The sequence below is a fragment of the Mustela nivalis genome (genome assembly GCF_964662115.1).
Source record: "Mustela nivalis genome assembly, chromosome: 1".
Classification (NCBI taxonomy): Eukaryota; Metazoa; Chordata; class Mammalia; order Carnivora; family Mustelidae; genus Mustela; species Mustela nivalis.
In genome coordinates, this window is record NC_139020.1 from 55,348,434 (window position 1) to 55,365,953 (window position 17,520).

Sequence of the window (17,520 nt, forward strand, 5' to 3'; positions counted from 1 at the left end):
CTTTCCTTTGGAGCAGAACATTATTACTGACTCAAGACAGGATTCAGGGTAAGAATAGGAGAAAAAGGGAAGAAAAAAGTTTCTCTGTAGACCGGAACTCGGTCACTTATAGTAGAGAGATACGACAGAAGCCACGAGGCAACAAACATATTTGCTGAATGCATGTTTAAGAACAATGTTAAAGTATGGAGACACTGCCCAGATTATCCAGGTCTATTTCAAGATGCACATTAATTTAGGCATGCAAGGAAATAAACATGTGAGCACTATTTTAAAGGATGGAGATAATCCTTCAGTTTAATCATCATGCTCTAATCTGTAGAGAAACCACTAATATAGATAGAAGAGCAACAATTATTTTGCCCAAGATCTTTATGGAAGTATCCATGGGACTTAAGTGATGTATTCACAAGCCAATACCAATTATAATAAAAACCTGAAATCAATAGCATGTACGTGGGAGAATTTCATCTCTTCTCAACTGAAAGTCTTGCATCCACTGAAAGTTGAGAAAGGCATTCTCATGGCTCACAGCTGCTTCATTTCCACCTTCCCTAGATCAGCCTTCTCACGTGGCTTGAAGGAAGCCTCCCATCTGTGTCTGACTGTTTCTCATTATAGATCACTTTCAGTACATTAGAAAAGTCAAAGCTCTTGGAAACAATCTCCAGAAGATCTTGATCTTTTTCTGTGCCATTGATAAATTCTTCTAACGTTAATTCTCCTAGAAAATAATAAATGAACAATTAACAAGAGCCTTGTTCATACCAATCACTTGTGTATATAGTATATTCCCTAATACTTTTCTTGATATTCTTCTGACATCCTTTCACCTCAATCAGATTCTCAATTTTTTGAATATGCTTACACAAAAAGGTATTCACAAAATACTTACACAAAAATCCTTACACAAAATCCTACATTCAATGGTAGGGTTGCCTACCTCAACCAGATTCTCAATTCTTTGAATATTCTTACACAAAAAGGTATTCACAAAATCATTACACAAAATCCTACATTCAATGGTAGGGTTGCCAGTGAAAATATCGATGACAAATACAATCTAATTTTTTAAGGGGCAGGGGAAGGGGCAGATGGAGAAAGAGAGAGAGAATCTCAAGCAGGCTCCATGGCCAGTGCAGAGCCTGATGCGGGGCTCAAGCTCATGACCCTGAGATCATGACCTGAGCTAAAATCAAGAGTCCAAAGCTTAATCAACTGAACAACCCAGGAGCCCCAACTACAATCTGTTTTTGAGTGGAGAACATTAGCAATGCACTTGTGTTCACATACACAGTCATGTCTCTACACAGTATCGATTATCTGACATTTAATCTTGAAGACATGAGCAAATGATAGGAACATGAATATTGCTGATTTCTAAGATCAGGAGGAAATGACAATGTTTAAGGTTGTTTTCAACCTTCTTCTCTAAAGAAATAATTCCAGGGATTATCCAAAGCTGTGAGGAAGGTTAAACATATATATTTTTTTAAGATTTTATTTATTTGAGACAGAGAGAGAGACACACACACAGAGAGCATGTGCAAGGGAAAGGAGAAGAACAAGCAGACTCCACACTGAGCGTGGAGCTCAACGTGGGGCTCAAGCTCAGGACCTGAGATCATGACCCGAGCCAAACCCAGAGTCAGACGCTTACCCAACTGAGCCCCCCAGCTGCCCCTAAAAAAAGTTAAACATTAATTCATTCCACATATAATTAGTGGTAGGCCGTCTTCTGATTTTTTTTTTTTTTTTTTTTAAGTAGGCTTCATGCCCAGCATGGAGCCCAGTGTGGAGCTTGAACTTACAACCCTGAGATCAAGACCTGAGCTGTGATCAAGAGTTGGACACTCAACCACCTGAGCCACTCCTGCCCCCCTCTCATTTTTGATTCATAATTTCATCAGTTTGACTTAAGCCGTGGACCCACCCTGGCGAGTCCCAGGCTATAAAACCATTGCCTTATACCCATGTACCATGGTTGCTATGTTTTGCCACAAACCTCATCCCACAAGACAACTTTTCAACATTTTGGAAGGATGGGGTTTCTCTGCTGACTCATTTGTTTGTAATTATGAGCTTTATGGTACATGCTGGATAGCTACTTTGTGTAAGCACCTCCAAATGCCCTTGTTAATCACTGTCTTGAAAATGTAGAAATCCTGTCCTCTCTCTATATTCCCATCAAGCAGAATGTGCTGTAGAATGCATTGTTTAGTGTTCAAGTGATCAGGAGCCCTGGGGTTGGCCAACCTGGAGTATCTCCCTTAAAAAAGTGTCCAGGTGGCAGACCTTGGTTTCCTTGGGAGCTCTCTCCATGCAAGGAGGGGAAGGGCCACTAATAGTTGCTAAGTTAAATTACTAGGATATAAAACTTGATGCACAGAGATGTCTGCAGCAGTTGTTCCAACCAGGAGGCCACTCCTGGCTTCCCTATATGTAAATTCTCCCAATAAACCTCTGTCTTGTCCCACATCAGGCTCCCTGCTCAACGGGGAGTCTGCTTCTCTCTCTCCTCCTCCCTCTGCCCTCCCCCTGCTCATGCTCACTTTCTCTCTTTCTCTCAAATAAATAATAAAATCTTTAAAAACAAAAACAAAAGCAAGCAAGCAAACAAACAAAAAACCCTATGTCTTGATTGCTGTCTCCAGGTCTTTTCTTTGGCCTCACTGGATCACCACCTGCCCTGGGCTTAGAGTCTGCTGGGATGTGGTTGCACATGAATGTCTTCAAGTCAAGGGGTATAGATGTAGTTCTGATCTCAGAGTGATTGTACGAAATAGGTTTTGTGGCTATGTGGAAGGGCAGCCAAAGACAAACCAAGAACATTCAGTAACTAGAGAATGAACATCTGAGGCAAATAGTCAGCAGGACCTGAGATACTTTTTAGTGGATAAAATCAAATATCCAAAACACCACGATAGTGATTCAAATATAAATAAGCATGGATCATCACATTCTCATAAGATACCTTCCTCTTGGTTTCAGTAGCAAAATTCTAAAACATGTTTTTTAAATGGAAATTGAATCTTTGTTCCTTATGTTTTCCTTATGCCAAAGAAGTTTGTGCTAGATGCACAGGGTAAGCATGAAGTCATCTATGTCTCACAGGGGATGTATAACCATGGAATGGAATGAACCAAAGTTAAAGAGAAAAAAAAAAATGAGGAGTAGTAAGTGTGGGGCTGGGGACAGCCATGGTGTGGCATGTTGGGTCATGGGAACCATAAACAACAGCAACAAAACAATCTTATCAATTTTTGCAAAGGGAAATCATAGCTGCTAAATTCCCCAAGCAAAAGCTTTTCAAATTTCTAGGGGCTTCGCATAACCAAAAGAGAAGTGAGAGTGGAGACAGGGTAACTGAAGTGGGTTTCGATCACTCAGTTATAACACTTGTCCCCTGTCACCAGTGCTAGAGGAAAGAGCTGTGTCTGAGGGCGTGGAGGGTATAGTCACCATGTCAAGTAAAAAGCAACATAGGCTACTGGTATGGCAAAGAGAGAAAGGATGGAATTTCTTTAAAAAAATTTTTTTTAAAAAAAATTGAGATATAACACTGTTTCAGTTTAAGGTATACAATGTAACGATTTGATACATGCACATATTGCAAAATCCACCACTGCACAGAAGTTACACTTTACACTTTTTTTTTCTTGTGATGAGAACTTTTAAGTTCTACTCCCTTAGCAAATTACAGGATGGAAGTCTTTGCTGTTGTTTTTCCTCTTTTCTCAAAACATGTGTGAACTCTGCATATTTATTTTTTTCCTGTTACCTAACCACTTCCCATAAAAATTTTTTTTGAAATTAAGCCAACTTCTACCTATACCAACTGACAACACTTACTATTTCTGTTTAAAGTACTTACTTTGGAATTTTCTTCTTTTCCCTCTAGCACTTAGCATTCGTTCACTTACTCATCAAACACGTAGTAAGTCCCAGCTACAAGTGCCATTTCCTCCGATGTTACCGTTCTGGAATGTGACAGGTGCTCAGAAAACATGCTGACAAACTGCTTTCTTTTATCTGATGCTCTTAAACATTGCTTCCTAATCCCTTTAAATTTGCCTGCAGATTTATGCCCAAACAAATTAAAAGGATGATATCTGAATCTATCTAAAAAGTATTGCCTATGCAGGTCCAGAAGCTTCCTTCAAAAAAAAAAAAAACAACCTACCAGCATAGAGTCAAAGCCAGTTAAGAGGTGACTGAGCTGGAGATCACAGAGCTCAGAAGGATCTTAAACAATTGTTTGAGTTTGTATTATTTTGCTGTATGTTTCAAGACATATTTCAGTATTTGTAAGGCATAATTCAAAAGAACACAATTTTATTTTTACATGTTGAAATATACATATACACATCACTTATAGCTACATGATTTAGTGTTGTTTGTTGTGTTTGTGGATACATTCTCTCCTCCTGGGGACCCTGAAGGTCAATGCTCTTCCATCACCCACTATCGATTTCAGCAGCTTCATTGATGATATAGTGAATTGATGAAATATCACTGATGAAAATGTGAATTGATGAAATATGTGAATATTTTCTTTAGCCTCTTCTTGCAATTTGTTCATCTTGTTGATATTCCTGGGTCCTGTATTTCTTCCCATTAACCTCCTATATTATCTTTCATAACAAAACAAAAAAAGGTCTCCTACCCGCTCCCCTCAAAAGAAAAGCCAAGATTTCCTATACAAGCCCACATTATCATTTTTGCTCTAAAGAAGTCAACCTGGTTTTAAAAGAAACCAGCCTGTGTAAAAGACTTTTTGTCAATTCTTTCTAATGCTTTTAAATTAGAAGTTGGTGAACAGTGTAGTGGGGCTGGGAAATTAGCAGAAATGGGAACAGGGTGGGGGGGAGCAGGGGGGAAGGTTGGTGGCAGGGTCTCAGGAGATGAGAACGACCAGATTTTCAAGTGCCAGGGAACCAGTGAAGATTTTACAGGACACAGTTTTGTAGTCACTAGCAAGGTGGCGCTAGCGGCATTTAGCAGCATTCTACAGCCCAGTTTTTAAGTGCAGCAGTTTCTTCTCTTGTACGAGAAAACCTGATGCCCTCTTCTCCCTGGTAGTTCTGCTTCCCAGTTTGAGTCGCTGTGACTTTTGTGGCTTTCTACAATCAATGTTCTGACTGACGACAGTGGTCCTTCTGGGTAACTGCTCAATAAAATGTCTTCATGTCCTGTCCCTGTTTTCTTTTACCCAAGATATCCACCCAATAATTACCTCTTTTATTTCATCTTGGGCCTTGTTCTGTCTCTTTTCACTTTCATGGTTTAGTATTATGAGGCACTGACGTCTCCGCTGCCCCTATCCTGTTTGGCGCCAGGTTAAACTTCTGGACACTTTCTGCACTTACACTGTGAACAGCGACCATAAATCTTCCTAAATCATGTCAAGAACGACTCCTAGGCAGTGGATGGTAGAACACGCTTGCTATTCTTCCTGCAGGAAAGGCTGCAGAATTCCATGCTTAATCATTTATCCTGACTTGTCTTGCTGTCCTGCCTGTTTTCATTCCTCAATAACATTGAATATTGAACTTCAATCTTCTGTCTTTGTCATTCTCTTCAAGTTTTCCTTCCTGATGCTTTTGTTCATAATATAAGAATAAAAAAATTTCTTGTTGAATTATTACAATAATACATGCTCATGATACAAAACTTAAGCACTACAAAAAGGTGTAATGAAATGAAAGAATCCTCCCATCATCTCTTTCTGTCCCTGCAGTTTCACTTTCCAGGAGTAATTAACTCCTGCTAATCAATTGCACTTAAATTTTGTGAATTGAGCATACACACATGTATGTTAATTTCCAAAGTAGTCTAGACAGATAACATTGCAGATGTTATCTTTCTTCCTACAGATAACATTGCATGTTGTAAAAGGCCTATATGGTTCAGTCAGCTAAGCTTCTGATTCTTGAATTCAGCTTGGGTCTTGATCTCAGGGTTCTAGAATGGAGCCCTGTTTTGGCTTTCCTACTCAGTGAGGAGTCTGCTTGTCCCTCTCTCCCTCTGCCCCTTCCCCCACTAGTGTGTGCATGTGCTCTCTTTCTCATTCTCTTGCTCTCTCTCCAATAAAGAAATAAATCTTTTTTTAAAAATTGCATGTTGTGCTTGTTTCTTTTTTATTTCTTCCTTCACTTTTCATGACATCTTCTTACCACTCATTCATCTAAGAACTATTCAAAAAGCTACTAGTACATGTCAGGAAGTGTGAGCATGTAAGAAATACCAAAGGACATAAAACAGAAATAGTTCTTGCCCTCATGGAGTTTGTAGAATCGCATCTTTTTGTTTTCTTAACATTTATCCTATGCCTCTCTTTTGAATTGTCTTCCAACTTTGATTTGCTAACTACTATGATGATCACGTATAGAATACTTCACAGCTGTTGTGTATTTTTTTGTCTCAACAAATTTGATGTTGGTCATTCTGTTGTAAACAATTGCAGTCAAATTGGGATGTTTGTCTATGTTCCTAAAGTTGTATCCTGCTGTATTGTGATCTTCTTTATCTTTGGTTTCAACATTTACTGGATTATCAGATACCAACAGTATGCTTGCTTTTCAGTTTGAAAAATTAAAAAATACATTGGCACACAGTCAACACTATTCTGGTAAACTTGACTAATATTTCTATTTCTCCCAACACTAATGTTTTGATAACAATAATAATCAACAATTTAAAAAGTCTTATTCGAGGTATATACACTTAGATCTGTACAAAGATAAATAGACATTTTCCCCAATGGTGCTTACTCTCATGTGGGAGTAAAACACTTTATTTTCCTATGTCAAATACTGGGAAAATCCTTTTATACTTCTGCAAATATCAACATTCTATGTCTTCATTACTTTCTTTTCCTTGCCTTCTGGTGCTCCGGTCTGTCTTTGTCCAAATGTACAATTTCAGCATCCTTTTCTTGATATAGAGAATGATCCAGCTGTCTCTTGATGAGATGATACAACAACCTCCAATAATTTGCATATAAAAGCAAATTCTTTCAGTTTCAGTTGTGTATATGCATTTGCCAAGAAACAGTGGTTCACTGTTGTTCCAAAATGCAACTAGTTTATTTGATATCTTCATTGTAAAGACAATGATACACATCTTTTTTCTTAAATACACATTTCCATCAGAGGGAATGATTTGCATGATTAGTTCTCTAAGCCATTCCAGAAACCATAATATATTCTCTTTCTTTTGACATATTCTTTTCAGACCAAAGAGCCCGTTTCCTGGGCTGCAGGTATCCTTAGTTATTGCCCAAGAAAACACCTTCATTCTTCTAGATTTGCATCCTTTTGCAACCCTCTCTTTCTTTTTCTAGGCCCTTCCAATCACATTCTCCCATTTTACTGGTTCCTTACACTTTGTTTGTAAGGAAACTGTTTAGATAATAAATAGAGAGTCCTGCATCATTTTCTTGTTTTCTGGAACACATGATCTGTTCCTTCACACTAAAAGAAATCAAGCCCCTTCTCAAGGAGAACACAATCCTCAAAAGTTCTCCAGGAGAGGTCACTTTTCCTTTCCTCCCACTTCCATCCCTAGATGCAGGATCCAGAGATATTTTCAAACATTCTTGACCTGCCCTTTTGACCTTTATTGTATTACTAAATCTGAAACATTCACAATATCCCATCAATTTCCACGATACTTGGAATGTTCTTTGGTCAATGATTTCAGCCGCAGCCTGAAATGTTTTATCATTTCTACTCCAATCCCTGCCATACTCTAGCACCTCTAAGATTAAAAACTAAAACAGAAGAAAACCTACAGTATTTGTCCTGTTTGGTGATTAGAATTTTCAGTTGCATATTTTAAGTGAAATTGTCATTACCTCCTAAGATCTTCCACTCTCCATTTCTCTGGTCCTTGTCTACCCTCACTTAGTTTCCTTGTCAATTCTGGGTAGTCGGAATCTGTGTTTTGCAAGTGTTCACATGAACTGACTTATTTTACCCTCAATCTAGATAGACCCAAAGATAAGTGATTACAACCAAATGGCTCTGATCTTGGCCATTTAGAAAATGAGCGTGCTGACTTGAAATTAAAGTGAAGCAAACTAGGACTAGGTCCTAAGAGGGAGATTAATGCTATTGATGTACTTCTAAAGTGTTATTCTGAGATTTATACTCTTGTCCAGTTGTTTGGCTCATTCATAGTGGCGGTTTCATGTGAACTCCCTCCCAGCCCCCTCACCATCCCATCCACAGTAGACGTGTGCCAACTGCCACACTCAACATGGGTGTCTTCTGCCCTCTAGTGCCCATTAAAAGAAGTGACCTATGGCAGTCATGTTGGTTCTTTGGAAAAAATTACCTTGGATTGATGGCAACCATGGCTGGAGTCCCAATACCTCATATCCATCCCTTTTCCCCACTTAAATCACTTACTAACTGCATATTTTCCACAATGTCAAACTTTCTGTTTTCAAGGAACATTCCTAGATAGGCTGCCTCAATCCCCAACCAATATGCTCCCCTATCAGTTTACTGAGATCAAAGTCTTTCCGTGTAAGCATTTCCCCTTCTCCTAGAATGTCTGCATTTTCCCTTTTACTCAGTTTCTGAACAAGAAGTGTACTTCTCTGAGCTAAAGAGGAAGCCAGATTTGAGGGTAGCAATAGCAGATGGAAAAATGATCAGAAAGAATAGAAATGTAGAAAAGGTACGAAGAACAGAAATGAAGGCAAATGCAACAACTCTTCCCAGAAGTGTGTATTCAAAGGGAAGGGGAAAATATGAGAGTAGAGGTAAATTACACAATTGAAGAAATGATTTTTATACTATGGAAAACTTGCGTTTATTGGCAAGTTGATGCGACACCTGCAGTAGAAAGTAATAATTACTAGAACATACCCCAAAGCAAACAAGAGAGTCCTTCAAATCATATTTTCCTACTTTTCTTTCCTTGTACCTCCCTTTACTTTGTTCATATATCCCAAAGTATCAAGCATCACGAACTGAAAATATGTGTATGTATGTGTGTGTGTGTGTGTGTGTGTGTGTGTGTGTGTGTATTTTTTCAATAAATATTTACTCAATTTAATTGTACTGACTGGAGAACATTGAATTGGCCAATTATGAAGCCCAAGTGATATCAAAACTAGGATTTTCTTGAAAGGTTCATGCTTTTGCCTAATGGCATTCCCTCACCACCATCTACTACTTTGTAGATTTTTTTTTTTAAAGTAAGCCCAAGGAGAGTAATTGCCTTACCATCATTGTTTATATCGATCTTATGAAAAACCAAGTCAGTAAATTCTTCAGGACTCAGAGTTTGCTGGCCATTGAGGGCCTGAACAGCCTGCAAAGAGAAATTAAATCAGAAAGTTCAACTTTGCTGGAAGCAAATACATTTCTGTGACATTTCTACCCACAATGTGACAGAATTTGAGGATGTGTTCATGTCATTTTGGCTGTCCAACCTGTTCTAGTTGTTAAAAATAAATAAAAAGATTCTATGTCAGTTCAAAGTAATGAAGCTTAGAAATTTAATTAACTGAATACAATCTGAATTTGATATTATAGAGCAGAAAAGGGATCCATTCAACATATTAGATCACAAAAGATGCAAAAAGTCTACTGGAGAAAAAAATTGTAGCAGCCACTGTTGTAAGAATTCTGGACCTAGGAAACAGACAATGCTCTCAACTTCAGACCAGTTATCACTGATTTTATGGAGAAACACGAAAGGATATTCTGTAAGCATCTAAGGCTTCCCCTCTAGCTTCTGACACTGGCACCTCTGGTCCTTTTTGCCCTTTTGTGGAATGATCGACTGGGAAGACAGATATATACGCCTTGGAAGGACACGGTATTTCTCTCACTGCCAGCACCTTCATCATTACAGCTGTCAGGGGGCCCAGGGAAAATGACATTTCCAGCTTTCCTGGAGGGAAAATTTAACCATTCTCGACTTCTCCTCCATCTCCAGGTGATTAAATTAAGTGACCAATATTTGATGTAGAAATGCATCACGAAATGAAAAAGAGATGGAGAGAGAATGAGTAGTCATCTGGGAATCCGAACAGAACTATCTTGATTGAACATGAAGGGATCTTTAGAAAAACCGCTGGCAACATATTTTAATTGAGGGCACAGTCTGCAATAGGACTATCTCTTCTCCTGCTTCTCAAGCATTACGGAAGCTGAATCCAGGATTAGCCAGAGCGAACAGTGGTAATGCACAACTCCTGGCCTTGGCAAGTCAAGGTCTCACAGTCAAATATACGGTGATACTTAGAATAATGGTTACAGGGGCACCAGGGTGGCTCAGTGGGTTAAAGCCTCTGCCTACGGCTCAGGTCATGATCCCAGGGTCCTGGGATGGAGCCCCACATCGGGCTCTCTGCTCAGCAGGGAGCTTGCTTCCCTTCCCCTCTTTCTGTCTGCCTCTCTGCCTACTTGTGATCTCTGTCAAATAAATAAATAAATAAAATCTTTAAAAAAAAAAAAAGAATAATGGTTACATACATGTAGTACCTTATTGGACATTTTTAGTGTTTCTCAGTCTGTTGAAAGAGGTCTCAGAAGCTTAGAAAATTTGGCTAGGCATCTTCAGGTTAAGCCGGAAGGGATGCTAGACCGTATGTATACGTCAGAATAAAAGATTACGCAATTTCTAGGATTTGTCTGTCACCCATCTCTGGGCAATATAAGTGAGACTGAAGGATTGACTGGAAGGTTGATAGACCTGAAGGGATTTTTTCAGAGGGAGCTGTCCGTGTTGCCTGTCTTTTCCCTCTTCTTACAGGAGAAACATGGTTGAGGGACAGGCAAGGATGCACGGCTTGTTTTCTTCTCTTCTCCCTCATTTAGCATATCTGTACTTTTTAAAATTATAATTGTTTTTTCATTTCTTTTCAGGACACCAGAATTCATTGTTTATGCACCACACCCAATGCTCCATGTGCCCTCCATAATACCCACCACCAGGCTCACCCAACTTCCCACCCCCCGCTCCTTCAAAACCCTCAGATTATTTTTCAGAGTCCATTGTCTCTCATGGTTCTCTCACTTTCTCCTGCATTTAAAGCTAAGCCCTTCTCTGAGAACTCTGAGTGGGAGCAGGAGGAGGTAAGAGAGAAGGGGGGGCAGGATACCTCTGACTTGGCAGGCACTGTCATTGCTACCGAGGGTCAGAGCTCTCCGTCCGGATGGCAGATGTTGGAAATCCCCTCCTTATCTGAGACCATGCCTCCCCTTCATTACTGAGACTCTCTCCTGCAATTCCCTAGACATGCGTCAGGCATTTTGATTCCAGCTGACCCCTCAAGGCTCTTTCTACAAGTCCTAGGTCTGAGTTTCTTAGTATCTGCACAATTGATATTTCAGACTAGACAATTCTTTCTTGTTCAGGATTGTCCTATGCATTGGAGAAAGTTTATCATCCACCCCTGGTTTCTAAACAATAGAGAGCAGTTGCACCACGCCCACTCACTGCCCTGCTGACCACCAGAATGTCTCCCAACATTGCCATGTGTCCCCTGGGGGAGAAGGGGGGCAACCTCGTTCATGGTTGGGAACCACTCTCTGGTTCTACCTCTAGCTCCCTCTTCTTCTGAGGTGGCTTCATTTCTCTAAGGGGCTCAGCTGGACAAAATCCAAGACAACTCTATATCGGCTTCCCCACCCCCCATATCTGATCCACGAAAAAGCCTCCGTCCCAACTAATTCTGGGCGTGCGACACTTCCTAAACCATATCCCTCGACTCTGTCATATGGATTTCTCAGATTCAAACAATGGAACACAGTGTCGCCCGAAACTCCATGGTCTCCTTAAATCCGCGTGCTACTGACTTGAGTGCTCTTACCCAAGAAATCCTCTCTAATAATCCTGCTCAAAATTCTCCTGACCATTTTATGCCTTTGAAGTGAAACTACTTCCTTTGTAAATTTTGCCTATAATCTAGTACTTCCTTTGGATCCTTTTGGTGGTTGGGCTGTATTTTATTTTAACATCCTATTATTATGTATTGGAAGAACTTCTATGCAACATGGGGGGCTAAGGGGGTAGGAGAAGAATAAATGAAACAAGATGGGATTGGGAGGGAGACAAATCATAAGTGTCTCATAATCTCACAAAATAAACTGAGGGTTGCTGGGGGGAGGAGGGTTGGGAGAGGGGGGTGGGGTTATGGACATTGGGGAGGGTATGTGCTAAAGTAAGTGCTGTGAAGTGTGTAAACCTGGTGATTCACAGACCTGTACCCCTGGGGATAAAAATGTATTGCATATTTATAAAAAATTTTAAAATAAATTAATTAAATTAAATTTTAAAAAATGTTAAATAAAAAAAAAAAAGCTCTCTGTTTGACAATGTGCTTTTCCCCCAGATAAAAAAAACTGAGCCATTAAAAAAAAGAAAGAACTTCTATTAAACAGCATGTATTATTCCTGACCCTATTTTTTTTTTAATATTTTATTTATTTGACAGAGAGAGATCACAAGTAGGCAGAGAGGCAGGCAGAGAGAGAGGGGGAAGCAGGCTCCCTGCCGAGCAGAAAGCCCGATGCGGGGCTCGATCCCAGGACTCTGAGATCATGACCCAAGCCGAAGGCAGAGGCTTAATCCACTGAGCCACCCAGGTGCCCCCCTGACCCTATTTTTTTTTTCACTTGCCACCAGAGAGAAAACATGTTTGTGGACCACTCATTTTTGGTAAGTACGTATTCCATTATGTTAATTTATTTAAAACTTTTCCTCTCTTAATTCACTTATTTTTTAGTATTTTAAGTGACTCTGTGATGTAAGTCATAGAACTTTTATCTTTGATGTTAATGATTGCTTTTCCTGACCAAAAATGTTGACTCTAAAATGAAGATAAACTTTTAACCTCTTGATGCAGATTACCAAATTTCCAGGAATATTCCATCCATTTATACTTCCTCCACAGTGTGTAAGGGTGCACTTCTTACAGTGCCCTTGCGAGAATTACATCTTTTTTTTTTTTAATTTTTTATTTTTTATAAACATATATTTTTATCCCCAGGGGTACAGGTCTGTGAATCACCAGGTTTACACACTTCACAGCACTCACCAAAGCACATACCCTCCCCAATGTCCATAATCCCACCCTCTTCTCCCAAACCTCCTCCCCCCAGCAACCCTCAGTTTGTTTTGTGAGATTAAGAGTCACTTATGGTTTGTCTCCCTCCCAATCCCATCTTGTTTCATTTATTCTTCTCCTACCCACTTAAGCCTCCATGTTGCATCACCACTTCCTCATATCAGGGAGATCATATGATAGTTGTCTTTCTCTGCTTGACTTATTTCGCTAAGCATGATTCGCTCTAGTTCCATCCATGTTGTCGCAAATGGCAAGATTTCATTTCTTTTGATGGCTGCATAGTATTCCATTGTGTATATATACCACATCTTCTTGATCCATTCATCTGTTGATGGACATCTAGGTTCTTTCCATAGTTTGGCTATTGTGGACATTGCTGCTATAAACATTCGGGTGCATGTGCCCCTTTGGATCACTACATTTGTATCTTTAGGGTAAATACCCAATAGTGCAATTGCTGGGTCATAGGGCAGTTCTATTTTCAACATTTTGAGGAACCTCCATGCTGTTTTCCAGAGTGGCTGCACCAGCTTGCATTCCCAGAGAATTACATCTTATTCTTGTTAATTTTTATTAATTTCACTGGAGACAAATAGTATCAATTATTAATTTCTGCTCTGTGTTTTTATTGTTTCCTTATTTCTTTTTGTTCTCTTTCTAAACGCTTTAAGAAAAAAATTCAATTAGCTACTTAATATTTCTCTTTCCTTTTCTCACTAACATAAGTTATACATTTTAACTAATGAAAATCTGTGCAAAAATTTCCATAAGATTTAGACAAAATCATTTTTATCCTTTTGTTCTTCCTAATTCTTTTAAGAATTTGATGACCCTCTCCCTCCCCCCAGAAATGGATAACATATGCAGGAAAAAAAAATCTGCCCTCAATTTCATGGCCTTCAAGGATTCCCAAAGACCACAGATCCACAGATCCCAAGATAAGAACACTTGGTTTTTGTACTGCTTTGGAGGCATCCCCCAATATCTGTATGCTTTATTACATATTTTATATTTTTTAAAAATAAATTCAAGAATATTTATTTAAGAGGACATTCTAAAATTACATGAGGTTGGGTACTCTCTAGAGAATATTTTAGATTCCTAATTTTGTGTTGCAATATGTAATATATATACAGAATTTCTGAATTTTAAATGTTTACAAAATTCAATTATGAAGTGCATCTTAGTATTTTTTTGTGAATTACCTGTGTGAGATCAAAGTGGAAGCAATATTAGTATTAACACACTCTTGAATTCTTTGCATATGTTGGTGAACTCTACATTTGTTAAACAGTTTACATTTTAACAGCTTTGTCCATTTATCGAGGTGTTTAATGATAATGGTAGTTCTATCCATTTACTTCTCTTTGCATTTTGCTAAAATTATACTATGTATTATGTTTTTAACTCAGATCCTTCATCTGTAAATGGAAGAATTTGGACCAGATCATTTCTAAGGCTTCTGATTCTAATTCTGACTCTGTGTTACAAATTCACTATATCACATTCCTACTGTTTATTTTACTTCACAACCTCACTTAGGTACAATGTCCCATTTAACCATCTTTTACTCTAGGACCCATTTCATCTCATACCGTGATAATAACTATTCCCACTTCCATGATGGAGGGGGACGAGATTCATAAAGATCATTGATCTTTAGAGCTGGAAAGGACCTGCGATCCTTGAGCTACCTATTAAAAATACTTTAGTCCAGCCCCCAGAAAGATTAGTCCTCAGCTACCTTTGTTCTTAGTTCATGGCTCTTGTTATATAAATCACCTAGCATCTTAGCTGTTCCTCCCAAAACTTTCTTCACGGATGCAGACAAAAGGTAAATTGCTTTAGAACATGTTTATTTCATTTTTCATCTCCGTACTCGGCTACATCTGTGAATTTGAACTTCAACAAGAAAATGCTGGTTTGCAAGTGCACACTCAGTAACCAATAGCATAGTAACATTTACATTGTTCCAGCGGTTCCAAATGTATATCCCAAGAGTCACCAACCACATAGCTCTCGCCAGCTCCACAAGGAAGAAAATGACATTAACTCTACAATGTCCTACAAAGTTGCTTCACTGCTTCACTTACCATGAAGATGTTCAGTAGCTCCTTTTTGTCAATAGAACCATTTCCATCAGCATCATACAGCTTAAAATACCATTTTAATTTTTGCTCCATTTTTCCTCGTATAACTAGATTTATAGCAGCAATAAACTCTAAAAAGTCAATAAATCCATCCTATGAAAAGCAAGGTGGAAAGGGAAATCAATATCTAAGAAAAACAATTGTTTTTATTTGAGAAGTCATGGTTAGCACAAATTAATATAACTCACAAGATTAAGGCATAGAAAACTTCCCAGCATTTTGTTAAACAAACAAACAAAAACATGGGTACAGTGTATAGAAACAAGCGACTTTAAATATATAGGTAAGTTCCTTTTTTTTTAGAGAAAATATCTACTCCTTATGCCCCCCAAAAAAGGGAAAAGTTCTGAAATCCTAGGAGAGAAGGCTGTATCCTCACCACCAGACATCCCACAGTGACTGTCTTCTCCTGAATATCTTCAGGTTTTGTCCTCCACTCAGGAAAAGACAAGGTACCAGTTTCTAGTAGAAAGGAATTACCAGGAGCTAAATTCTGTACTCCTCTTTAGAGAGCCCCATTGATATTTTTGGAATGCTAAACTCCACTATTCCTTTTAAGTATGTCGTTTTCAGTATGAATCAAAATTTATGAGCCTCTTTTCTGTAAAGATTTTGCCATATTAGTCAATCTTAGAAAAGACTGTTTAAAGCTCTCAAGCTTTAGGCAGTTCACCTCCTCTTGTTTTACTTTCATTTGAAACAGAAATAGTAGGTATCATTCTTAAGACTCACACCGTACACACCTTGCTCAACTATCTTAAGAAAGGTAACTGGCTCTAGGGAGCATGGGATCTACTCTCTGCTGTGTTCCCACGGGAGTTCAAATACCAAATGGTGGCATATTCAGCCCAAGAAAGCACTCTGTCAGCTGCATTCCCCTTGGAACTTTGGAATGTAGAGTCCTATTTACAAAACAGGAGGTAACATAAAGTACCCCTTTACCTTGGACGTAAAGGGCTATAAACGTATTGGCCTGTAAAATGGCACGCTTTTGCTTTGAGCCTCAAGGTTTTGTGTCTAGTCTATAAGAAAAGCAAATGAAAAATCACTAGTAGTTCTGGTTGTGAAGCAAATCTTGCTTGCTGGTTAACAGCTTTTTGTGTGTCTGTTTGTGTGTGTGTGTGTGTTTTGTTTCTTTGTTTTGTTTTGCTTGTTTTGTACTGTAGACTACTACAATATCTTGGATAATGAAAGCCAATGTGCTAATCACTATAGCCTGGTCTTCAAAATGTATTGTTTTTAAAATTTTTCTACAATATATAATAAAAATACTGTAAGAAAATATTTTAAAATTTTACTACATGTATTAGGTTTTTACATTTTACAGCTTAGATATCTTTATCCCATCAATAATTTTAATATTTCTTGTAAGTGATAGGACTTCTGCTAACAGTTTGGAGTCTGGCTGAATAGGCCTCCTGAAGGAAATTTGCTCAAGTCTACAAAACATAGCTGGTTTTACCTTTTCTCCATCTGCCTTTCCTACTGCTTGTCACCACTTCACTGTGTGAATCACTAGCCTTGCTATGGCTGAGACAAGGGAGATAAGTTATCACAGAGTGGAAATTGAAGGTGACATCAAGATATCTTCTGATTTGGTGGGACATGACCATTATTTTTCAGTGATGAGACCAGCAGGTGCAGAGAACAGAAGTTGAATGGACAATGGGGACATTGGCTCTCAGGTCTTCCTCTTGTGTCTTAGGGCACGCAATCAATACAATCGTTTCTTGGGCAGTTTTTATGCCTGTTTGCCCAAAGCTTACAGAAGCATCCTCCCTGAGAAGTCTTAGCTGGCTTGTTATAAAGTTTCCATAAAAACCTTCTATTTTATGATGGTTTGTTTCTCTTTTCGAGTCCTGCTTCAGTGATCACAGTTTTCGGTGTCACCTATATAATGAATGGCAACAGGCTAGACTGAACCTTGTTGACGTTAGAACATTTGGTATTTTATGATTAGGCACAGTGGGCCGGTGGCCCTAACTCCTTCCAAACCAGGTTCTGGAAGCTCTGAGCAAACTGTATCAAGAGAGGAGCATAAATATTTTCATTGTATGGCTTTAAAATGGACAATCCAGTTAATCTACAACCAAAGTTGATGGTGGATAAGAAAGAAAGTCTTTTTTCCTTAGACAACTGCAGCCTTTGGCAAAATCTCCTGCAAGCAAAACATTTTCTGTTTTCATTTCAGCATTCCATTATGTAATTAGACAAATTCTTAACAATCCACAGCCAATTCTTCTTTCCAGTTATCTTTCTGGTAAGATTTTGTGAAAAT

At 38.7% G+C, this 17,520-nt stretch overlaps 1 protein-coding gene across 1 annotated transcript in view; it reads right to left on the reverse strand.

Moving 5' to 3' along the window:
• Nucleotides 1-554: 554 nt before the first annotated feature.
• Nucleotides 555-17,520, reverse strand: part of GUCA1C (guanylate cyclase activator 1C) — a gene marked incomplete at both ends in the record, with an annotated part of 30,048 nt that continues 13,082 nt past the window's right edge. Inside the window, 3 exons of the mRNA XM_082738486.1 lie at nt 555-724; nt 9,240-9,327; nt 15,186-15,335. Of these exons, the coding sequence (XP_082594612.1) occupies nt 555-724; nt 9,240-9,327; nt 15,186-15,335 (408 nt within the window). The remainder of the gene's footprint in view (nt 725-9,239; nt 9,328-15,185; nt 15,336-17,520) is intronic.